A 27,327-nucleotide genomic window follows, 5' to 3' on the forward strand; every position below is an offset into this window, starting at 1 on the left:
TCTCCTTTGTGACTTGGTTACAGACCAACTTATATCTATCATAGGCTTTCATGTCACCCATTAATTCGTATGTATCCCATGCATTTTTCTTCTCTGCTACATGTCTCATTAGTTCATCTGACAACCATTTAGGCCTAATCCTTGAACAATATTTCTTAGTTGGTATGTAAAGCCTGGTAGCCTCCAAGATTAGTTCCTTGAATGCTTTCCATTTTGAGTTTGCTGTTGGTAACATCATCAGTTGGTCCCACTGTATAGAATTTAAATACTGTCTCAGACCATCATAGTCGCCTTTACGAAAGCAAAAACCCTTCCCTTTACCTCTGATGGTAGTTACCTCCTTGAGTAAATCCCACTTCAACACACTGTGATCACTGCCACCTAGTGGTTCATTTATCTGCAGATTCTTAATGCATGAAGAATCACTACTGATAATCAGATCAAGAGTATTGCTCCCTCTTGTTGCCTCACGAACATGCTGATGTAGAAAACAATCATCCAATAAATCCACAAAAGCCTTGCTAGTGTGCGAGTGACCAGCCCCCAAATTCCAGTCAATATCTGGGAAATTAAAATCCCCCATTATAAGACTCTCTGATTTACTGGCCCACTCTATTTCCCTGTACAATATATTATTATACTCATCAGAGTCATTAGGCCTATAGCACACTCCTACTCCCAATTTTGATCTCCCAATGCTTATGTCACACCAATAGCATAACCCCTCCCCCCTTCCTATCCTGTCTATCCTTTCTGTTGACGTTGTATTCCCCAAATTCCAGTTCCCCATTCCTTATATCTGTGTGACACCACGTCTCTGATATCCCAACAATATCTGCCTTTGATGTTTTGAGTAATACCTCAAATTCATCAAATTTATTTACCAAACTCCTAGCATTGGTGTACATGCAGGTATACATGCACCTGTTTCTATTCTTGGCTACCCTAACACAACCCATGTGTTTACTTGTACTGCAATGACTCCCAGCAGTCTCTGAAATATCCTGCATCTTGTTTTTCAGGCTTCTGCTCATTTCAATAGATTCAGTGCAAGAATCACTTCCACCTCTGCCAGTGGCTACTGTTAATCTATAAGTCCTTGTATCCCCCCAACTAGCAGTTTTCCGGCCCACCTAACTCTGCCTCGACAGCATCAGCAAAAATTCTTGCACCCTTTCTATTTAAGTGTATCCCATCAATGTAGAAGCAATCTCTACTGTTAACAAGTACAGTCCAGGCTGAAAAAAATTCTACCCCTTGAGCCTTGCACAATCCCTCTAGGGCCGGATTGATCGACAACGCTCTCATCATATACTTCCTCCTATCATGTCTGGGCAGAATTGCAGACACTTTCAAATTCAACACTAATTCACGGCTCTTTTTCAACAGTGATCTGTACTTGCTAAGTAATTCCGCCGGTCTCCTACTCTTCATATCATTAGTGCCAACGTGTACAACTATATCACCTTTTGTGCCCTTAAAAGATGATATCCGCTCTACAACGTCATCAACCTTTGCCCCTGGCAGACATACTCTGGTCCTATTCCACCTATCCTTTTTACAAAGCATGTTTCCCGCTTCCCTGACAATAGAGTCACCAACAACTACTAGTTCCTGTGGGACCAGCGCATTCTGCCTAGGGTGCTGCCTCTGTGTTGCCTGAAGACCAAGTGCAAGCTCTGGCGTTGACGTGGGCGGCTGAGAGCTTGATGGGCCCCTCAATTTATTTCCTTCGAGGGCAGCCACCCTGTCCTTCAAGCTCTCATAAAGGCCCATAACAACGCTGAGTTGTCGCCTGATTTCCTTGCACTCCTTACATTGTGCACACACAAAGACATCCTCCATAGGTTCGGTGTACTAACTAGTGGCTGGCATGTGAACACCGTTTTAGAGTTGTACCCTTGAAATGTAAGGAAGATTGGATCTCGCCAAGATGTCCATTATAACCTCGAAAGTAACCAGCGATACTGCATGATGGAAGAGATTGAGGTGTATAAGGCCTTGAATGGTTTGAGCATGCTCAATGCTAATGGGTTCCTTGTTCGTGCTCAGAATAATTGCCTGAGATGGCATAAATTCAAATTGAGGGAAGACAGTTGCAGGATAGATGTGTGGAAGTGTGCCTTTAGACAGTGGGTGGTTCATTTCTTGTTACAAACTTCCATCTGCCATTGTAGAAGTTGATAGCTTAAACAGATTCAAGGTGTCTCAAAAATACTGGTACAAACGTTTAGGGGAGGTAGGTAACATTTAAAGGAATGTGAATCACATAGGAACCCATAACCGGAAATGTCACGGGAAAGTAGTAGCAGACGCACAAGAAGCAGAAATAACACAAGACAGTAATTAGTGGCAAACATTTATCTGATATAATATTAACAATGGAGTACGAGATTGGTGCATTTCATGATGTTACAACAGATGCTTGACGGTTCCACCATGAGACGCGATGCATGCGTGACACCAACACACCATGGATTGGCAGACAGGGTCGAACAGACACCTGGAGTTTCTTTGACAGTAGTAGCAGCGCAGACGAGTCTCGCCACGAGATCCATTTCCATCTCCACAGGCGATTCATACATGATAGATTTGAGGGCCCCCACAGAAAAGCTCGATAAATCAGGTGAGCGTGGGGGCCAGGCAACGGGTCCACAGCGGCCAATCCATCGACGCCAAAAAAGCCTGTTCAAATGGTCACGAACACACCTTCCATAATGGGGAGGCGCCCCGTCATGTTGAAACCAAATGTTTCATCTCACATTTGCTGGAACATCGTCAAGTAACCCTGGTAGAAATTGTTCAAGAAAGATCCGATATTTAGAGTTCATGCGGGATGGTAACAGGTATGGGCCGACTAAGCAGTCACCGACCATACCTGACCACACATTTATTGTGAAGCGATGTTGTCCCGCATGGAGGCGCACACCATGTGGGTTGTTGTGAGCCCACATATGAGCACTGTGCTGATTGAATAAGCCTCATCCGTGAACAAAACACAGGCTGGAAAATTCAAGTCTTGAACACTTTCTTGGAGAAACTGCGGCGCAAAAGCCACACGTGCAGGATGATCTTGGGGGAGCAGTAACTGAACCCTTTGGAGATGAAAGGGGTGTAAGGAATCATCGTGTCAGACATGCTGTATACTGCAACGAGACACTCCTAAGGCAGAGGCAACGGCACGTGTGCTGGTAGTAGGATTATTCTGGACGGCATTCCACACACTTTCTTCCATGGTGGAAGTTTGCATCTGTCGACGTGGTCTGCCCACACTACTCCTGTTACCTCTAATATGACCCATAATCGCACAAATTTTGATGCACATGTGCAAACAAACGGTGGTCCGATACATGTCTGTCTGTCTGGGAAGATTTCTCCATAAGTTCGTTTAGCAGCTCGTCCATTGCCCTCTGCTAATCCATACACTGGGTGCATGTCTGTCAGCTCACAGTTCGTATGTTGATGCATGCTCTTCATGCGGTGAATACTGCTTGAAGGAGTAAACCAGAAATTTTCCCTCTCGCGAACTGATGAACAGCGCCATGTACCGACTTACGGTGACGTTTCCGGTTATGGGTTCTTATGCGATTCACATTCCTTTAGATGTTACCTACCTCCCCTAAACATGTGTACCAATATTTTTGAGACACCCTGTAGACAAACATTTGCAGCGAGTGGATGTGTGAAATGAGGTTTTTTTTTTTTTTATTGATGATACTGTATAAGCTTCTTTCTTGCATCGTATGCCTTTACTAATGCTTAGTGTTTATGCTTAGTAACATTGTCAATGGATTCTGTCTTAATAGTTTTCCATTTAATGGTTGATTGATGGACGATTTTTTTTATTTTTTTTCTGCTATGCCTTAAAAATTTCCATTTGCTGTGAATTTTTGTTTGCACTATAATGTTTGAATCTTGTACCGTGATCAGAAAGTGATCACATGAATGATCAATTTAAGGGGGAACATTTATTACTGTTGATTCAATGCTGAAGTACAAAACTGGGGGAAAAATGGAAAGATCAATAGCTGATGTTGATCAACTTGATAGCTGCACATATGTGTGAGTGCCAGTGTTTAACATAGTGAGTGAGATTTTTTTGAGTATATAGAACCGATTCAATTATTTCAACCCCATAGTTTGGGGAGATTCCTAGAGAGTGCTGAATATTGAAATCATCAAATTGAAATAAAAATTTGTCTATACAGCTATCTCCCACCAAGGAGAGTGGGGAAGATAGCTGTATAATGAAATCCACAAGGTTTTTTTTTAATGTAAGGAAGATTTGGTGGTAGATACAATGATGTAAAGGTCACTGTATCATTGTCATATACATACTTCTTGGAATCGACTAATTCAGAAGTGTGCACACAACAACTGCTTCTAGATCTGTCTGCAAAAGGATATCTCTGGACGATACTGTTGTCTTTACAAGTATGCTCATTCCACTATGGACAGTAGCTGAACTGTTTCCGTCTTGTCAGTCAAGGGGTGTATGTTTCAACTGAAAGTGTTACTTGTGGAATCAGGTTTGTTTCTTGTAGGCAAATACCTGCCTGGTTGTTATGAGATCATAAATGTTCTCTGTACTGTTACAAAGATCTCTACAGCTCCATTGAATCATATTGTGCATTACTTTTGTTCAATAGAAGATGAATCTCTCTGTTCCTTCAAAAATCCCAGTTTATTTTGGTCAGCTTAGTTTTTTATTTTTTTAATTTTTTAGGGAAGATGTCCGGTATTTATGTTATATTCTGCATGGATCTCCTATCCTTTTGTTTTTGTTGACTGGATTGGGGTGGCAGATGGACGGATTGAAATCTATGGACTGCTTGCTTGGGCACATATTGATAGTTCAGAAGACTGGAGTCCAGTTAGCAAGTGAAATATTGATGGGTTGATACATCAGTCAGAGTTCCTAAAGAATGTTCTGTTGAGGAGTAGCATAAGTGCATTCCATACATGGGAAAATTGCCTTTTTTACATCCTGGTATGTTACCTTGTTTTCTATTTTGTATTTGTTTTTCCATTTTCCATTGTTTACATGCTCTGGAAAATAGGTTGGATGGTTGCATTTAAGACTCAGATATTTTGCAGTTTGGGAATTGCAGTCAGTTTGTATATGATCCTTGGAACCACAGTTGGGACAAAGAGGAATTCCTCGATAAGTCGTTTGAGAAAGCAAATGTTCCTGATTTGTAGTATCTTGTAGGATTCAGGATGAATTCAATAACTATTTGTCAAGATTGGAGTGCTGAAAGTTAGAATGATGTTATGTCTGTGGACCAATATATCATTTTTTCTACTTAATGTTCATTTTTTCTGTATAAACATTTGACTCTTATAATTAATGAACGATTTCTTTCTCTGTAACGTCCATTAGGTCCCATTCAGAAATTATATCTTTGGAGGAGGAGGAAGAGTTGCATAATGTGTTACTATAACAGGGACTCTGCTGAAAGTTGAAAGATCGAAGGGAGCTTTTGAGTGTTTGTAGTTTACAGTTTCAACAAGGTAACAGTTTACTCATTGGTTGATATAATGAAAGGAATATCAAAAATAATGGAGTCCTATTGATGGCTTTTAATCTCTTCAGTTCAAGTTTTTAACCTCTTTGGATTAGAACTGTCATGGTTGGGCAAGTATTAGCGAATCAAGACGGTATGAGCTCAAAGGCTCATGTGAGGTGAGTCCAAGGTTTACTCTTTTTTGCACTTGTGGTTAACTTTACAACCCAGGTCTCTGGTTCTGACACACGTGGAGGGACACCAGTGACCAAGTGGTTGAGAAGGTTGGAGTTATTAAAGTTACACACGTGCACGCACACACACGCACACACGCACACACACACACACACACACACACACACACACACACACACACACACACACACACACACACAGAGAAAGATTTCCTTTCTGAGTTCTTACTTGAAACCTTTAAAGCAGAGAATGATAGAAATAAACTAAAGAACAATGACACTACAAATGAAGTAGAACTAGGTCACTTGTTAAAAGAATTCTATAAATCACATTGGAAATTGGTTCAGGGCCAGAATCCTTAGGAACTGCTGCAACAAAGCTATATCATATTTCAACTAGCAGTGTTCTTTATATTCATAGTAATGCTATCGTTCACAGGCACCAAAAAGAAAGTAGTAGTAGTAGTAGTAGCAGCATGTGATGCAAGAAAGCAAATGTATGAGCTTATGCAGCATCAGCCAAAAAAAAAAAAAAAAAAATCACACCATTCCCTCCAAATGCCTGTCCAGTTCCTCCTTAAATTTATTCAACCTATCAACTTCACACAACGACAGATGGAAGTTTGTTCCAGCAATTAACCACCCGCTGGCTAAAGGCAAATTTCCGCACATCTATTCTACATCTGTCTTTTCTTAATTTGAATTTATGCCCCCTTAGGTTCGTAATCTGAACAAGTGGAAGGATCCCATCAGAATTCAGCATTCTCAACCCATTCAAGGCCTTATATACCTCAATCAGATCACCGCGCAGGTACCTAGTCTCCAGCCACTGCAATTTGCAGAACTTAAGCCTCTCTTGGTAAGAGGATCCCTTCATTCCCCTCACCAATCTTGTTGCCCTTCTCTGTACACGCTCAAGTAAATCTACATCCTTACTAAAATGAGGCCTCCAGACCTGTACGCAGTACTCAAGGCGTGGCCTGACCATTGCCTTATACAGAGGGATAATCACCTCCTTTTCCCTGCTAGCAAAATTCCTATATATCATTGACAAAACCTCATGACCTGCCCAGGCAGCCTGTCTGCATTGCTCAGAAAACTTCATATCTGCCTGCAAAATTATTCCCAGGTCTTTTTCATTTTCTACCACTTTAAGTGTAGTACCACACAGCTGGTACGTTTCTCTGGGGTTACTTCTACCCATATGTAGTACTTTGCATTTGTCAAGGTTAAACTTCAGTTGCCACTTCTTAGCCCATATGCCCAAATTATCTAGATCATGTTGCAGTAGCACACTGCCATTACTGTCATTAACAACCCTGCCAACCTTTGTATCATCTGCAAACTTCGACATTAAGCCTGATATACCTTCATCAATATCATTGATAAATATACAAAACAACAGTGGACCTAACACCGAACCCTGTGGGACTCCACTAATAACATTAGTCCAAGAAGAGCAGCACCCATTGATTACCACCCTCTGTCTTCTAGCACTTAACCATCCTTTTATCCATTGTAGCAACTTACCCTTAATACCATTCTGCTCCAATTTGTACAATAGTCTTCCATGCGCAACAGTGTCAATCAAAGTACCATCTGATAACATATTGTTCAAGAAGCAAGTTACTGATCATTAAATGGGGAGGAAGAATGTTTTGAATCAAAGATGAATAACACTTTCTCCATCCATAAAAATGAGGTATCCCTCCCCCAATAGAGTGTCTGGTATCTATAATGTCTATATATATATATATATATATATATATATATATATCCCACACAGATACATTTGGGTAAAACAACTTTCTGTGAGCAAAATTATTGATTCTATTGATAATTTTACTCAAAGAAACAAAGTCAATCCTGAGGCAAGCTATAGATTTCCAAAGATATTTTTAAAAGTAAATAGGAGATTTTACTGTTTATAAGAGGAAAAAAATCATTTATCAATCAAAGAAAATCACATTAAACATAAGCAGAGTCATCAGATATCTTAAGAGTCACACTGAATAAATAAAACAAACACATGTACATATAATAACATATATGCAGTTATCTGAATGAACAGTAAAACTTGCTGGAAAACTGAAATATACACACGAATACTGAAAATCTGGCAAAGCTGGAAAGTTAGCAAGTATGCACATAGGAGTAAAGGTTAATTAGAAACAAACAAAAATGCATTCAATTATTGTTCTAAGTGTGTGGTATTCTCTTGGGTGGGTGCCAGAATTTGCTTTATTCCACTGGTCTCTTGATTGTGAGCTTATTTCCACCTGACATTTAAGAAAATTGTGACCAATGGTACAATGGATATTCCACAAAGTAAAAAAAAAAAAAAAAAAAAAAAAATTATATGATTATCTGTGAATCCTGATTAGCAAAATCTGTGAATTTTACACTACAAATAAATCTGGATCACTTTCATTGGTATTGTTTGATTGCATATTTTTACAGCACACAAGCAACTATGGATACAGTGCACAATCTTGGAGTTACTGACAACACAACATATTTGATTTTTCTGGGTTTCATATTGTTCAATGCACCATATCTGTAAGTTATCTACCATTCAAATGTGGAGATAAAGGTAAATCAATTTGAGAAAATAAAAAAAATCTTGAATGTCTGTCATTTGTTTTCCAGGATGATTTGTAAGATAAGTGGTTGGTGGTGAATACTCTCTGATGTACGTTTGTACCAACTCTGTGGTACTACACTCAGGGAGATGGAGAATGAGAAAGACTTGGGGGTAATTGTGCAGTCAGATATGAAGTTCTCTGAGCAGTGCAGACAGGCTGCCAGAGCAGGTCATGGAGTATTTTCAATGATTATTCCTTTGTATAAGGCAATGGTCAGGCCACACCTTGAGTACTGTAACAGGTCTGGCGGCCTCATTTTATGAAGGATGTAGAGTTGCTAGAACGAGTACAGAGAAGGGAAACAAGATTAGTGAGAGGAACAAAGAGGGGGCGCTTATGAAGAAAGGCAAGTTCTGCAATTTGCAGCATCTGGAGACTAGGCACCTGCAAGGTGATCTGATTGAGGTGTAAAAGGCCTTGAATTGGTTTCAGCAGGCTCAATGCTCACAGGATACTTCCACTTGCTGAGACTTTTTTTTTTTTTTTTTATTAACATACAACTGTATATACATTCTCTAATATACATTAATCAATTTATATACAATATTTATATACAGATTTTATATACATACTCTTATATATACTGTAGTCTTTCTTGTACATTTGATTGTGTGTGTCCTGATAAGAAGGGTGGCTCCTAGACATAAGCCCATCTCCACCTTTTACTCCTGTAAAATCTCAGAATGTCTGCAAAACAGGCCTGAAAAAGAGTGTTATTTCAGGCCATTTCGCCATCAGGGATTAACCAACACCTGGATCAACCATTCTCTGAGTGTGCTGTAATGCACAAATCCCGCACCTACCGGAAGTAGTGCTATACTGGTAGGTGCCAACAATCCTGCCCCCAAGGCTGCCCAAACTTGGAGGCCAGCGAAAAAAAAAAAAAAAAATTTCCAACTAAGAACAATGTATACTTGTTAAGACAAAAGCAACATTATACAAATATTTACATGTAAATAGCAAATACATACACTTAGAATGACATTAATTTAACAATAACACTTAGAAACATTAGCCTGTTTCTACACCCAAAAGAGAAAGTGCAATACTATTGACATAAAGCTTCCAGGTCTGAGGCTCCCGAGCCCAGATGCAATCAAGCAAAACTCCCAACATACACTTGCTGAGAGTAAGAACCTAGGGGGGGGGGGGGGGGCAGAGATTCAAATTGTGGAAAGACAGTTGTAGAATAGATGTGCAGAAGTTTGCCTTTAGCCAACAGGTAGCTGATTGCTGGAATAGACTTCCATCTGTTGTTGTGAAAGTTGATAGCTTAAATAAATTTAAGGCTGAACTAGACAAACATTTGGTGTGTGTGTGTGACTGGATGGGTGAAATGGGAAGGGTTTTTTTTTTTTTTTTTTTTTGCTTTCTTGTATCATATGCTTCAACTAATGCTAATATTTGTGAAAGCTAGATAACTGTAATTAGTTAATCTGATTATTATGCTTGTATTACTTGTCTGGCATAGGGAGGGGGGGAGGATCATCCACTCTAACCTTCTCTCCTTGAGAAAGCAAGAGTGGGTGATGTCTTTCTGACCCCCCCCCCCTTTTTTTTAAGTTGTTGGCGCATCGGCTTCTGGTGGCATATTGCACCTCCCAAGGTTTTTGCATTTTCTACTCTGATCTAAGCCTGAGGCGGGGGATTGAAACCCGCGACCTTTGGGTTGCCAGGCAGGCACTTTACCCAACTGGCTAGCCCCGTCCAGATCTGTGGTCACCATTTTGCACTACTTTTGTTATATTCATATGCTACGTGAAATTATTAGAATTGCAGGATTTGGCTGCACGATCTGCTATTTCATCAAGAGAAATCCAACAAAGAATCCAATGATTGAATATGTTGCCTTTGCTTAGCAAAAGTAATCAAATCAAAGTAACTTGATGAGAACAGGGTAAGAGGAATCAAAAGGGTTTTATAAAGCCTGTAGACTGATGAGCACACCTGTATAGTTCTCGCTCTGTTGGCAATATCCTTGTTCTTAATACGATCAAAGGCTAGGGCTCACATCTGGTGAGTATGGGCTTGGCACGCCTAGGGTCCTGAGCTGGATATCATCCTTTCTCTCTCTCTCTCTCTCTCTCTCTCTCTCAGGGTAACTCAGAAATTTATTTTAGCCGGTGCAACATAAGATTGCCTCAGGCTTCCTTGCACTATATGGCTAGTAACAAGAATAACAAGTAGTAGTAGTAATAATAATAGTACTGTGTACAGGTCTGGAGGCCTCATTTTAGGAAGGATGTAGAGTTGCTACAACAAGTACAAAGAAGCGAAACAAGATTGGTGAGGGGAACAAAAGGGTGCTCTTTCTGCAAATTGCAGTGCCTGGAGAGTTCTGGATTGAAGAGAGATCTGATTGAGGTGTATAAAGCCTTGAATGGGTTGAGCAAGCTGAATGCTGATGGGATTCTTCCTATTGCTCAGATTAAGAACCTGAGGGGCCACAGATTCAAATTGAGGAAAGACAGTTGTAGAATAGAAGTGCAGAAATTTGCCTTTAGCCAGCAGGTAGTTGATTGGTGGAACAGACTTCCATCTTTTTTTGTGGAAGTTGATAGCCTAAATAAATTTAAGGCTGAGCTGGACAGGCATTTGGAACGAATGGGGGGGGGAGTAAAAATTGGAGGTGTTTTTTTTTTTTTTTTTGCTGATGCTGCATAAGCTTGCTTTCTTGCATCGTATGCCTTGCCTCTACTAATGCTAATAAGAATAATTGTGAGGTATACATAAGTGCTATCGAAAATTTCGGTGACTTAACTAATATTTGGTAAATGATAAAGCTTTCTAGCTATTCAAAGAATCTCTTCAAAATATATTCTATGGTTTCTGCAATTCTGAAAGCATTCCTGAATAGTTTCCTCAGTTGTTGTTAATCTGTTTTTTAAAATGGGTGGGCAGTTCCCTTACTATTTAGAAAATAATGAGGGTAAATTATATTTTAGAAAATACTATTTTCTGAATAGCATATTTTACAATATTGGTTCATTCACATTTTGATTTCTTGAATTAAAAAAATTTCAAACTGAGCACTAGGCTTAAAAAATTGTTTGGCTAAGGTAAAGAAACCCAATGCGAGAACCACTGCAAACTTCAGGATAACTTACTGGACAAACTGGTTGCTAGCTACCGCAGTTTCTTCCTGCATTTTCAGTAAACAGATGATGCATGTTATCGATAATGGCAGCAGAAGTCGATAATGATGTATTGATTAGTTTTTCTTATTATTAAAAGCACATTATTGGAGTTCATGAGTGTTTTCGTGGCTGAAATTTACTTACAAGTACACCCTCCAGACAGCCCCAGTCTTAGGGTGTATATCCTCCCCCACTTCCCACTGTTTTAAAATTAGAAAACACCTTCTACTGCCACTCTCGATAACATGCACCATCTGTAGAAGTTGTTTTCCTATTTTAAAACAGTGGGATGGGGGATAAACACCCTAAGACTGAGGCAGTCTGGAGAGTGTACCCATAAGTAAATTTCAGCCACGAAGGCATTACACTCATGAACTCCAATAATCTGCTTTTAATAATGAGAAAAAACTAATCAATACATCGGTATTGACTTCTACTGCCACTACCGATAACACGTACAATCTGTTTACCGAGAATGCAGGGAGAAACTGGGATAGTGGAAAACCAGTTTGCCTGGTAAGTTTCCCCATGTTTCTTGCGTTGGCTTTCTCTATCTTCACCAATTGTTTTAACATAATTTTTAAGTTGAAAAAGGATATAACCAAGCAAGCATTAAGAGAATGCTTTACCTTCCTAAAAAAAAGACCAAGTGAGCCAGTTCTCTTTGGTTTGTTACTGGATTTATTTTCATTCCCTGATTTACTAATAGTAGTAGTAGCCGCAGTCCCACATGCATCAGTGCTGGATATACTGGAATGTACTGAATTTTGTAGTGCTGAGGGTAACTGCTGTGAAGTTGCATTTGAAAGAGAAGAACTAGTAATCTGTGCTGGCAAAATGTACGTAATTCCATTATCACTCTGCACTGCTACAACAGAACAAATAAAAACAAAAAATTTCATTATAAAAATCATTTATTATTTTCAATACTAATAAAAATAAACATGGAAGGTGTAATACACACTGAATTAGAAATTCACTACAGAACTATCAGTGATATTTCTGTATTGATTTTTAATATGTGATTTACCTATTCAATACAAACACTTCCAAACTATGATGTTTTGAGCTGATATGCACAAAGATATGTCTTAATATCATTTACTACAATTTTGTTTGGAATATGTTTAAGTTTCCTGAGGCAACAACAAAAAATTACCATGGAAATTCTAGGGAATTCAGAATACATCAAATATTCAATTATTTTCTTATATAAGTATCAAATGGCATAGTGCTCGGTAAATACAGGTAACAGTCACAATAAAATCAATGCATTGTTGCACATTAAATTGATTTATTAATTGTCCATATTTTGCAAGCCAATGCTGTAGTTCTTTGTTACTGTAAAAACTACATTATAAGAAAGATGCCATAAATCTAAAATAAGAAGGGTGATGCAACTCCCACAGTTTTCACAGAGAGGTGCCTCCGTAGCCTTGTGGGCAGGAGCAGCAGAGCGTAGCACACACTTCTTGATTAGACCGGGGTTCAAACCCGTGACCACCAAATACGGAGAATGCCGAAAGGTCAGGGAATGACCATTGCATATTCCCTGAGCAATATGGCCTTAGTTGCTAATGTTCCAAATAACAAACAAACAATTTTCATTTAACTGGATTTTCAAGCAGATATATATATATATTTAAGATGTTAGTTATAGTGGTAGAGTCTAACGGTGTAATTATAATCAAAATTTAGCGGTTTATAGTGTATACTGAGAAATATACAGACAGATGTAATGTTTAATCTTATAAGATGGCATTAATCGGATCTGTGTTAGTTTATTTATTTATTAAATTAAATTTGGGTATATTTATTAAATTTGGGTATATTTATTATATTTAGTTTATTGATTACATTCATTTATGTATTTTACATACTTTGGAGATATATATATATATATATATATATATATATAGATATATATATATATCCAATATTTTAAATTAAATAAAATATAAGCCAGTAGTATGGCAAAAACTGTATTATTTATTTATTTATTCATTCATTTCATTATAATTTAACTTTGTTTAATATAATTCAATGATAGTATATATTTCGGCTTCATATGGAGGAATTGCAATATGCTGCCTCTAATGAATGCTTAATTATTTATTTTATTATAATTTAACTTTGGTTAACATTTAATATAATTCAATAGTAATGGGTCGATATGCTAATTTAGCAACGCCTGTGCCGCCATCTATTTTCCTTTTTTCTTCTATATAAGCTGATTCAGCTTACAGTATGTCAGTGGTGTGGCTCTGCTCTAGAGTGCTGTCTGTTCTACATTTTATTTTTCGCTGCATAAGGACCACCGCCGTGCAAATCCTCTGCATTGGTGGATCGATCGGAGGAGGAAGGGTGAATTGGTACTTCGATCTTTTCACCACGGCGACGATTTGTATAGCGATTGAAATGCAGCGATTCCATGACCATTATTGGCCTCGTGGTCCTCTGTCGATATGGGGCATGATGGTCAGTCTATTTTATTTTAATTTATTTTGATTTTGTTATCGTTTGGTAGTTCCTTTAACCCTCTTTTGGTGATATTTCACGTCTTTCGGAACTGGTACCTCTCGGGGGGGGGGGGGGGTACCGCTAAATTAATAAATAATTGGCATTAGTCTAAATTTTGTATAGTTTTAATTGCATTTAAAGTTCGAAATTATACAAGGGTTTATGGGCTACTATTTATATCTATTCTTTTTTTTTCGTTCGATTGTTTCTTTGGGTTATTTTTATGTTAATTTTCGCTCTACAGTTTTTGCCATACTACTGGCTTATATTTTATTTAATTTAAAATATTGGATGTATTTCAGCTTCATATGGAGGAATTGCATGTCGCTGCCTCTAATGAATGCTTAATTATTTATTTATTTATTCATTTCATTATAATTTAACTTTGTTTAATATAATTCAATGATAGTATATATATATATATATATAAAATAAAGTACCAGTAGTATCAACACTTCGTTTTATATAACATAAAAGTATACTTAATTAATATAAAGTAATATTTTACACAATATAAAGCAGCTAAGAGATAAAATTGTAAAAATAATTAAAATGAAATTATATAACTTTATAAGTAAAAAAAAAAAAAAAAAAAAAACATGAATATACCTGAACTATTGTCATCACTGTCTAATAAAACCTCAGAAATATAACAGACAAATGGCACTGATTATTAAAGCATTCTAATTCACCTCAAATGTACAGAATTACTAAAATAATGGCGAAGTATATACATATGGAATGATCATCAGCCCACAGCAGTTGAAGTTGAAGCAATATATACATAGTCTAAATTTGCTCGCAGCTTGAGGCTTTAGCCCTAAATGCATCTTAGTCTAATTACATCATACACCATCAGGCATCTCATATTGTGGAGTTATACTTCATAATTGTTTTGCCATCATTGCATCACTTGGGCACCTACCCACCAAAGAAGGGCTAAATAGCCCTGAAACGGTGCCGTCTGGGTGGGGGGTACCTATCTGAGAATAAGTAACATTAGTCTTCTCCTTAGGTAAAGCGTTACTTATTCGAAGTAGTGCAATATCATGGCAACTCGTTGTGAAGGTATTCACAATATGAGATATAACTTAAAACGATGCCACCTTATAAATATTCTATTTATTCAGAAATGGCTGTGTATTAATGATGCTATTGCTGTTAATATATACGTAGTCTAAATTTGCTCGTCGCTTGAGACTATAGCCCTAAATGCATTTTAGTTAACTGTTATTATGTTGACTTATTATGTTAACATTAATTAACATAAATTAACATTTATGTTAATTAATGTTGCATTGATTTTGGCCAATTGTTATCGACAAGATTTATGTCAATTGTTATTGTAAAGATGTATGTTATATATTGTTTTCTTGGTTCTCAGTAATTCAGAGACTGAGCATATTAAAAAAAAAAAAAAAAAAAAAGAAAAAAAAAGTATTGTATATATCTGTTTAATATAATAATTAGTGGGTGTAAGGGATAATTTGTGGAAGTTCTTCCCTAGTAATTCATTTGTTGACACCCACTGGTATTGCACTACATTCGGTGGGTGCGGGACTTGTGCATTCGGCACAAATACATAACGTATACCCGGGCCTAGAGAAGGGCACCAGCTGTCTTATATTGGCGGTGGTAAAATACCTCACACATGTTTTTAGGCTAGATTTGTTGAGATTCTACGCCAAAACAGATGTACTAGATAGATGAACTTTTAGGTGGAGATGGGCTGATCATCAGCCCACAGCGGCTGAAATTGAAGCAATATATACATAGTCTAAATCTGGTTGCAGCTTGAGGCTTTAGCCCTAAATGCATCTTAGTGTAAATCAGGCAGCCACCCTTGGCTCTGGGATACACGTACGAAGTGGACCAGGAAGTATAATATAATGTCTTATTATGTGTAACAAGAACGTTAATGTATATAAAATTGTATATCTTTATGTAAATTATAAATATATATATATATATACATATATATATATATATGTAATAATTGTGTGTGTACAAATAAATGGAATGGAATGGAAATGACATTAATATCACACAAAAATGCAATATCTCTGCAGAATTCGACTTTTGACAATTGACACTGTTGATTCAGTTCCTCAAAAAAGCTCGGGATTTGTTTTTACAAAGATAAAAAGTTGGACAAGTATTTGTTCTTTGGAACAACCAACTCACTTTAGAATGATAGGGCAGATCAAAACTGAATTTTTCATCATTAAGCTGAAGCTTGGATTCATCCAAGGCGATCAAATAATAAATGGCTTTGCCTTGGCATATTGCATGAAGTTGTTCTGCTATATTACGTGCTAATTCATGTTGCCGATCATACCTTGAAAGAGGTAGCTGTTTGTACTTATTAACCTTAGCTGAATCTAAACATCCCACAACTTAAACAATGCATTCTTTTATGATTTCCACATTGCTAAATGGCTTATCTCTTCTTCCAAGTATATATGCTACTTTGTGTCACTTCAGTGATGTCAGTCCCTTATCCTGACGTAGTTTTGAATACTTGTTGCTGCTGCTTTCCACCTTTCATTTTCTTAAGCGCAGACTTTTGAGGGTCTCCTTCTAGTTTAGCATATTTGTTGTCCTTATGAGTCGCAATAATGCTGATATGCATTATGCTGATATGCATTATACCAATCATCGCAGAGCAAACATCATTTTATCATTCACTGTAACAATGCAATAACGCAATTCCTATTCTTCATTGAATACTCTTTTCTTCCTTTAATGATCTTTTCTTATTTCTGGACATAATCGTGTTACCAGTAAAAATTAAAAATGAAATACACATTGGTTGAAGATTCAATTTTAAAGGAAAAAAAAACACTGGAAACCAATGGCACTGGGCAGAATGACCAGAATGTCAACTGATACTGATAGCAGTCAGCGAGATGAGTCATCACTGATAAGAAATGCAATGTTGCCAAATGAATTTCGGTTTCAAGCGGAAGTGATGCCGTATCATCTATATGGGAAACAATAATACTCTGTAAAGATTAGTGAATTAGAATCAATGCTTTATTTTGTATTTACTTTAATATATAATTCATTATTATTTTTCTTAACTAGAAAAGGCAATGCATACATTTTATTTAATACATACATTTTGTTTAACATTATTGTTATTATAATTAGTATATGGTGCAGGGAAGCCTGAGGCTTTTGCTGCACCAGCTAAAAAAAAAAATATATAATAAAATTAAAAAAAATTCTGAGTTACCAGAGAGAGAGAGAGAGAGAGAAATAGAACGGAATCACCAAGAAAGAGAAGAATGATGATATCCAGCTCCATGTTACAGTTCTTTCTTAAGAAGCTCTCAGGCCTGTGAAGCAAATCACTGGGTGGTTGCCAGTTCACCAATTACTGAGTTTCCACTGACAAGCATCTTGTTAACTACACAGTTATCAATATAAATAATTTTACCTCTTCATTTTGTTTTGTCCTCTATCGATCGATCCAATATTTTTATGACATTTATGTTTCTTTTGCTAATGTAAATGTAGACTAATTTATATAAGGAGAATAATGATATATGAAATTTACCTTAAAAATATTTTGAGTTTGGTGTTATGTCATGAAATAAAAGGCAGATTTTGCATTTGAGAGAAATACACAAAAGGCCGCATGCAGCCTAAGGCTACAGACGCCCCACCCCTGGTCTAGATATAAACCCAATAAATGAAAATTGTTGGTAAGAGGAATCAGGTTGCTTTTTAAATATATTTCAGGATCTGCATGTAATCAGAGTATTTTACAGAAATGAATTTGCAGTCGACTTATTTCCTCCAAGGAATAGCATTCTGTTGCACCCATGATTCTATTCTGGCTATGAATAGTTGAAGTGCCTTTCAATGGCATTCAGAGTTTGTGACAGACAACAAGAGATGAGGTGTTCAGTAAACATGTATGATTTAACTGTTTTTGGTATGTCTTGTGTCATATTTGTAATTCTTATTAGCATTAGCATTAGTAGAGGCATTTGATGCAAAAAAGCAAGCTTATGCAGCATCAGCAAAAAAAAAAAAAAAAAAAACCACTTCCACTTCACCCCTCTGTTCATTCAAAATACCTGTCCAGCTGAGCCTTAAACTTATTTATGCTATCAACTTCCATGACAAGGGATGGAAGTCTGTTCCACCAACCAACCACCAGCTGGCTAAAGGCAAATTTCCGCACGTCTATCCTACATCTGTCTTTCCTCAATTTGAATTTATGCCCTGTCAGGTGATTATTCTGAGCGAGAGGAAGAATCCCATCAGCATTGAGCATGCTCAAACCATTCAAGGCTTTATACACCTCTATCAGATCACCTCGCTGGTGCCTAGTCTCCAGACACTGTAATTTGCAAAACTTAAGCCTTTCTTCGTAAGAGCACCCCTTTGTTCCATTCACTAATCTTGTTGCCCTTCTCTGTACTCGTTCCAGCAGCTCTATATCCTTCTTGAAATGAGGCCTCCAGACCTGTATACAGTACTCTAGGTGTGGCCTGATCATTGCCTTATACAAGGGAATAATCACCTCCTTTTCCCTGCTAGAAAAATTCCTATATATCATTGACAATACACCATGAGCTACTCTTGCAGCCCGTCTGCACTGCTCAGAGAACTTCATATCTGCCTGCACAACCACCTCAAGGTCCCTTTCATTCTCTACCACTGTCAGTGTAGTACCACAGAGTTGATACGTTGCTCTGGGGTTGCTGTTTCCCATGTGTAGTACTTTACATTTGTCAATGTTAAACTTCATTTGCCACCTCTCAGCCCATCTGCTCAACCTTTCCAGATCCTGTTGCAGCAGCACAGTGTCAGTAGTGTCCTTGACAACCCTGCCTACCTTTGTATCGTCTGCAAACTTCGACAAAATGCTCACTACCTATAGGAAAGATGACCACATCACTATGGCCCAACTTAAACAATTTAAAGCCCACACATACAATATCCCAACCTTATTCGTCCAAGTAAAATTACACAAAACAGGATACCCAATTCGTCCAATCGTGTCATATAAGAATTCAGCTTTTGCTTCCTTAGCCATGTTCATCTACCCAATTCTAAAACCACTCCGAGAACTCCTAACATATAACATAAAAAACTACGATGCTTTATTCATGAACCTCAAAGATCTCCATATCAAGGAGGATATGAAGTTATATTCACTGGATGTGACTTCATACACCTTAGACATAGTCTGGGCCAACTTAAACGATGATAACATAAAAATTAATAACACCAGACTCCCCAAAGACAGAATATTCGAATTTTGCATCTCCTTATACCCGAGTGGCATCATTTTCCCAATATTCCTACAATGTGTGCATTTCATGACTTAACCAGAATTTTAAATTCATCAAATTTGTTTATAATATTTCTAGCATTGGTGTACAACTAAGTACACATGAGAATGTTTTTGCTCTGTAATCCTAACAGAGCCCAAGTATTAACTTGTCTCATGAGGGCCAAGAGCAGACTTCCATAGCCTTGACATACCTTGTTTGTAGCTGCTGCGATAGAAACAGCTTGAGGGTTATATTCACCTGTGCTTTCAAGTGTTGTTAAACCAGTAGTTTATATACACTAACCCACCTTCAAGCCAGTAGTTTTCTGACCAACCGAACAATGCCTTGAAAGCAACAACAAATAGTATTGCACTCCAAGTAGTCTTCCAGTTTGTGCATATTGCATCTCTTTGAAAAAAAGTTTCTTCTGTTAACAAACACAAATCACAGTGCGAAAAATTTTACACTTAAGCCATACACAGTTTTTTCAGGACTGAAATGAGTGACAAAGCTCTTGTCATGTGCTCGCTCTTATTGGGAGTACACATGGGCAGAAGTGCAGACACTTTCAAATTTAATCTTAATTTGCAACTTTTTCTCAACATTGCCCTCACATATCCTATTTTTAATATCATTGGCAGAATGCGAACAACAATATCACCTTTTGTGCCCTTAAAAGATGATAGCTAAACCTTGTAACTCATAGTATATGTTCTGAATGTTTTGGACATGTGGTATCTACTAGGATAACTCAGGCAATCAGCACTTTCAAGCAGCTTAAATAAATCGTGTAATGTAATGGGAGAACATAGTAAGCACATGTCAAGACTGGCCACTACTGATTGTGTTAATCCACCTTATTTACTTAAGCAGTGAATAGTGTTCTTGTTGTGTGTTAACTGGATGAATAAATATGCAATTTCATTCATCCAATCAGTGCACACAGATGCACAGAAATACTTTATAACTCATAGTATTTGTTCTGAATGTTTTGAACTTATAGTTTCCGCTAGGATATCCCAGGCAACCAGCACTTTCAAGCAGCTTAAATAAATCATGGAAAATGGGGGTATACAGTAAGAGCTGAAAGGACTGGCCACTGCTGATTGTGTTAATCCACCTTCTTATTGAAACATTGGATCAAAAGCTTGATGGTTGTCAGTTAATGAATCAGGGGATACACTGTTCTTTCGGAGTGGATGAATAAAAGTGCAATTCTGTTCTTCCAATCAGTGCACAGAAATAACGTGTTCTTGGTTCTCTGATTGCGCAAACCTTCTCTCCCGTGTAGGCTAAAATTGTTTTATACATATATATATATATATATAAACATTTTCCATAAGAATTAATCTCATATAAAGAAATGGAACTTTAGGTATGTGTAGATTCTTCTAAAGTGAAGAATAAAAAAAAAAAAAAAAAAAAAAAAGGGTTGGCTTATTTTCTAGTTTTAATATTTCTAGTAAAACTTACCTAACTGCATGTTACATGAATTTGCACTATTCACGTTGCTTTTTATAGGTGTCCATCCAGTAAGAAAATAAGCATGTGTTCCTTAGCAGAATTTGGTTAACTTGTGCTTCATGAGTAAGCACCCTAACAGTACTGTGACACATTAACAAGTAAAAGCATCACTCCACATATAGACCAGCGAGTATGCCTGGATACAAGTTTATATACAAGACAGAGCACCCAGATATTATGAAATCTATACAATAACTGCTGTTAGAGCACTTTACCACAGCAAGAGCAAGAGCAATCAGCCACTTACTTCCAAAACCGTAGACACTTTGATTGTTCAACCCTGTGACTTATACATTGCTTTGGAACTACCTAAAAGGCAAGATGTACCCTGGTAATGTTCCTGACTTAGCAATCCCAAAGGATAGTATCATTGCGAAATGAGAAATACCATCCCGAAATGTTACATCTTGCAGTTGATTAACTATAATAACATACAGATGTAAATAAGAAGATAAAATTTTCTAAAATGGATACTTTAAATTTGGCCAAATAGAACATTATTTATAGAAAACAATAATTCAGCAAAATTACACTTTTTTGGAGATAGAACTACATAGCTCTTAAGATGTGCAATCACCTTCTTAATCATCATCATCATCAGCCATTTTCAATCCACTGCAGGATGAAGGCCTCTCCAGCAACTTTCCAGTTCCTTCTGTTTTGAGCACTGGCCATCCATTTACTACTCAAAAACTCATGAATTTCATCTATCCATCTCTGCCTTTGTCTTCCAGGTTTTCTTCTAGCTCCTCTTGGGTACCATTCTGTTATTTTCTTAGTCCATCTGTCATCATGTCTTCGAGCTATGTGTCCTGCCCAAGACCATTTTAATTCTTTAGTTTTGATAAGAATGTCCTTTACTTGAGTTTGCTGCCTAATCCATGTGTTTCTCTTCTTATCTAACAGTCTGATTCCCAATATAATTCATTCCATTCTTCGCTGTGTAGTTCTTAGCTTCTCTTCCATTCTTTTGGTGAGTGCCCAAGTGTCACTTCCATAAGTCATGGTGGGGAGTATACATTGATTCATTATTTTACGTTTCAGACAAACTGGGATATTGCTCTTCAGTATGTGACTTTATTTCCTGAATGCTATCCATCCAAAATTTATTCTTCTCTTGACTTCCAGCCATTTATCATTATTACAGCTAATAACTTGTCCCAGATAAGTATATGACTCCACCTTTTCAATTACTGCTCCTTCAATCATTATTTCCCTTTCCATGGCATACTTGTTCATCATTACTTTTGTTTTAGCCATATTCATCTTTAGTCCAAAATCCTTACTAACTGTGCATAACTGATTAAGATTTTCCTCTAATTCTTTGGGATCGTGGCTTATGACCACAATGTCATCTGCAAATCGTAAATGGTTTAGGTACTCTCCGTTCACATTGACTCCTTTCTGCGACCAGTTTAATCTTCTGAAAGCTTACTCAAGGGCAGCAGTAAACAGCTTCGGAGATATTGTGTCTCCTTGTCGAACTCCTTTCTCGATTTTAAATTTCCTACTGTCTTTGTCTAGTCTAATAAAGGATGTAGCACTCTCATATATTTTCTTCAAAATCATAATATATGGAGTATCTGTGCCTTGTCTTTCCAGTGCCCGAAACATTGCCTTATGCTGTATGGAGTCAAATGCCTTTTCATAATCCACAAATGCCAGACATAATGGTGTTTTATATTCATTTGCTTTCTCCATTAGCTGTGATATTACGTGAAGGTGATCCATAGTTGAGAATCCTGTCCTAAAGCCAGCTTGCTCTTTCGGTTGATTCTCATCAAGTATTCTTTCTAATCTGTTAGTAATGACCCTTGTGAACAACTTGTAGATATGGGATAACAAGCTAATTGGTCTATAATTTCCAATTTCTGATTTATCTCCTTTCTTATGCAGCAAAACTATGATTGCATTATTCCACTGCTTAGGCATCACACCTTTTCTAATGCACTTTGTGAAGAGCCTTGCCAGTTTTTGTGTTATGTCTCTTCCTCCCAATTTTAACAACTCTACAGTAACTTCATCTTCCCCCGGGGCTTTCCGATTCTTCATTTTCTTCAATGCATGTTCTACCTCATCGGGAAGAATATCGGGTATGTCGTATGTGTTGCTACTTTGCAATCCATCTTCCCCACTGCTGGTATCATTCCCTCGCTCCTTGTATAATTCTCTATAGTAGTCTTCTGCTATTTGAATTATGCCTTCTCTGCTGTTTATAAGTACACCATCGCTATTCTTCAGTTTCAGTATCATTTGTCTTCCTGTATTACATGGCTGCTGATTTAAATCCTTTGTTTTCCCTTAATGCTTGTTCTACTTTTCTTGTGTTAAATCTTCTTATGTCCTCCCTGAGTCTCTTTCTAATGGCTTTGCATAACTCAGTATATCAATTTTCTCCCTGTCAGTGTTTTTCTTGCTCTTCATTTGTCGTCTTTGGTTCATCATGACAAGTGTTTCTTGACTAATTTTTTCTTCTTTGGATTTCTGTTTCCCTATAGGTTTATTGGGCTTTATCACTTTCAGAAAGTTGTAATATTCCTCGTCGATATCTTGGTCCTGAGCAGTCTGCAAAAGCTCAAACTTGTTCTTAAGTTCCAGTACATACTGCTTTTTCTCCTCTTCTGTTATTTCAAAGACCTTTGTATTATTTACTCGAGTCAGTTTTTTCCTTTCCTTTCTTACATCTATATCAAGTGTACATCTTACCATTCTGTGATCACTTCCAACATTTACCTTATTCAGGACGGTAACATCATTCACAATATATCTTCTGTTAGTGAGGATGAAGTCGATTTCATTAGTTGTTAATCCATTTGGACTCTTCCATGTCCACTTTCTGTTCACCCTTTTCTTGAAAAAAGTGTTCATTACTGACATTCCTTGAGATTCTGCAAATTCCACAAGTCTTTCACCTCTTTTATTTCTTTCACCAATTCCAAAATTTCCTATAGTTCCTCTTTCTGCGCTGTTTTGCCTTTTTCCAACCTTAGCATTGAAGTCCCCCATAATAATAGTGTAGTGGGTTTTCTGCTCATCTAGAAGACTCTCAATTTCAGTGTACATTTCTTCAACCTCTTCATCATCATGGCTCGATGTTGGTGCATAAATCATTATAATCTTTAGCTTGTACCTCTTAGAAATCTTGAGTATTAGTCTTGACACCCTTGGTGATGTACTTTTGAATTCCAAAATGTTGTTTTTAAAATCTTTATGGACCAGAAACCCAACTCCACCTTCACTCCTTTCACTGTTTCCATTGGTGTACAGCAGATTTCCACTTGATAAACTTATAAGTGATTCATTTCTTCTTCTTGTTTCAGCCAAACCGATGATATTCCAATTCACATTTTCTAATTCCTTTTCTAGCTCTAATATCCTGTCTTCACCGATGAGTGATCGTACGTTATAACAGGCCAAGTTCAATTTCCGTGCATGGCAGCCTGGTCGTACCCAGAGATTCTTAGCACCCTCTGCTTCCACTCTGATCCTCTCGCTGCCGTAAGAGGAAGAGTGAAAGCTGCTGGGGACTGAGGGCCATTTGTATTGTTGTGCTCTCATTGCTGGAGGGTTTGGTCTTTTCCTCTTCACGCTGACCAGGCGTCTTGAAGAGAACCACTCTACACGTTCGTTGCCACCTAAGTGACGTAACAGGGCTTACCATCGAGAAGGTGTGCATGAGTGGATTTTAGGGAGGCAGGCCAACCGGACTTCTCCTAAATCTTCTGTAATAGAGAGATATTGGATCCATCAGTGTTTTAGGCTGAATGTCTGATAACACACAGGATACCTGTTCTAGAAGCTATTAAGCACCTTCTTAATAGCTTTGTCAAACAAAATTAAGTGTACAATCAATTATTTCCTCATTTGTTTAACAGATATATATTTTATATATATAAACAGATTTTAAAATCTTATTTTGCCAGCTGTTTCTAAATTTTAATTTCTACTGTTATCACATATTTTTATCTCATCTTTCTAACTCTGGCCTTTTGACATATTATTAGGCGTTTCAATTACTCGCAGTTGGTAATGAGAAACAGGACCGGCCCCAAAATTTGTGGGACCCTGTTGAAGAATTACTTGCATGCCCAGGGGTCCTGGGCAAAACTTAGGGGTGTTTCTGTATTAGTGATTTTTTAATTTTTGATTTTTTCAAATTTTACAGTAACTAAGAAATAATTAAATAATTTTATATTATATTGAACAAAAATTTTATAGGCAAATAATATTTAATACATTAATCAACGATATTGTTTGACAATTGCAGTCATCTCATAAAAATAGGAACGTGAATAAATAATAATTGGAACCAATAATCACACACACACATCACATAAACAATACAGATATTACTGAAAGTGAGTATTAGATAAAAATGACATTTTTAAATAATGTCCTATGTTCGATATCAAATGAAACATACACATTGAGAATGAAGTATAGCTCTACTTGTAGCAATTTTTAAGTTGACTAGCACAAGTGCTCTTGTAGTGATGATAATGTGGGTAAGACAGCGGTAGGCTCGTCGATAGAAATGCAGAAAAGACACATTGTGATATAATTATTTAAACCATTTGAGAGGAGGGGCTCTATTCGACAGAACCAGTTGAACATGCTTGTGGCCAGCCCTGATCTGAAACAGACATCAGACACTGACTATTATTTGGATGTACTGAATAGTGCTAACCCTTGATAATGTACCATTCAATGTATCCTTATATGATAATTAGCTATAATAATTTTAGTAATATTGATATTTTATTTATTATTATTATTATTTTTATCTTTTAGGCTTCTCTTTTGTTTACAGCTTTCCATGTGTATTGACTAACCTGTTTTCCAATTTTTTAAATATATATATGTTTCATATTCTATAGTTTCAAATATCACAATCTGATGTAATGTTAACATTTATTCAACGACATTAATCAGTTTTGTTAAGTTTAAAGTTAATTTACATGGTTTCATTTATATGCCTTTTTTCCATTTCTTGATCTGGTGGTTCAACATTAGTTTCAATCATACACACACACACATATATAAAAGATACAGAGATAAAAATAAAAATAAATAAATTGAATATGACAAATACATCAAAGCATGCAAAGCAGCAAAGGATGCAGATGTACACATAAATATTTATAATAAAAATAAGTATAATAATGGATGGGCCAGTTACACAGAATGTAAAAAGGAAAAGGATAGAAAAATAACCTGTAATATAAAGATAAAATAAAGATAATGGCATAAAAGAATTTAAGTAAGCAAATAGCAAGTGACCAAAACCAAATGTCAGCATAGAGAAAAGTCGAAAAATAGAAGCTTAGAAAGTCGCAAACAGTGAAGGCCTAAAGACGAAAGTTAATACCTGAAAAATGCAGCAGAAAGACCTAAAAATGACAAATATATACATGCTCGAGACATTTCTATGCATTCATAATAATACTACCGTGAGAAAAGAACTAATAGATATATATATATATTTATTTACACAGTTTGTGCCCTCATATCCGCTGATTCAGTACCCGTGGTTAAAGGGTACTGAATAATTATCATCACATGCTTTAACCATGGGGAAGAAAAAAAAAAAAAAATTAGCATGTACTACTCGCGTAAAATCGACATCATAAAAAATAAAAGGCGGCATCATATTGATGCTTCCCTTTATTTTTTATGATGTTGATTTTAAATCGAATAGCTACTCTTTATTTTTCGCAATGTCGTGTATGGTTTGGTCACCAACATTATAATGGTTCTTTAGAGATTTAATGGATGCACCGTTTTCAAACTTTTGAATAATTTCAAGTTTTTGTTTAATTGGAAAGCACAACTCTTGCATTTGCCCATTATTTTCGCTATTTCTAAACAAACAAAAAAAAAAAAAAAAAAGATGTCTCTGACAAATAATGAAACAAAATTTGTCCTTTTGCAGTGCGACAGAACACAACAATCGTTGCACACACTAAATCAAATAAAACATTTGGTCCCTTTTTTTGTTTTGAGCAGTAGGTGTGAAGACAGTGGGGGGTTGCAAGAAAAATACACTAATCTCCCAATGACAACTTATAACGTCGGTTCTTGTCGCTTATTAAAATGGTCCACCAGGTGACTGGTGTGCATCTAAAATAGGTTTATACCTATTCTAGTTATTACTTGAATTTTATGATTTCTGCTTGATGGATTTTTTTTTTTTTTTTTTTCAATTTAGAGTCTTGAAGTATCCCGGTTAATTCAATCCTGGTAAATTGAGTCTGCTGTACTTTATTATTACAGTATTTAATGTTGGTAAGGTCTTACTGTGTGTTTAATTTATCAGTTAAACTTTATTATACTTATGTATGTACAAGAAAATCACGTTATATATGGGGTCAGCAGGTGTTCGCTTATATTTGCAGTTTCAGCCATCCACGTTAGGTCTTGGAATGTATCCCCCGCCGATACAGGGGATACATTCCAAGTTACTGTATATATATATATATTACTGTATATATATATTTATTTATTTT

The 27,327-nt window shown here is 36.8% G+C and overlaps 1 protein-coding gene across 1 annotated transcript in view; it reads right to left on the reverse strand.

Annotated features, from left to right (window-relative positions):
* Positions 1-27,327, reverse strand: part of LOC150079073 (retinoblastoma-like protein 1) — a 753,431-nt gene that overhangs the window by 202,564 nt on the left and 523,540 nt on the right. The window contains exon 17 of the mRNA XM_090383691.1: positions 12,113-12,351. Within this exon, the coding sequence (XP_090239817.1) occupies positions 12,113-12,351 (239 nt within the window). The remainder of the gene's footprint in view (positions 1-12,112; positions 12,352-27,327) is intronic.

The sequence above is a fragment of the Mastigoproctus giganteus genome, chromosome 10 (assembly GCF_048544385.1).
Source record: "Mastigoproctus giganteus isolate SK-2022 chromosome 10, ASM4854438v1, whole genome shotgun sequence".
Taxonomy (NCBI): Eukaryota; Metazoa; Arthropoda; class Arachnida; order Uropygi; family Thelyphonidae; genus Mastigoproctus; species Mastigoproctus giganteus.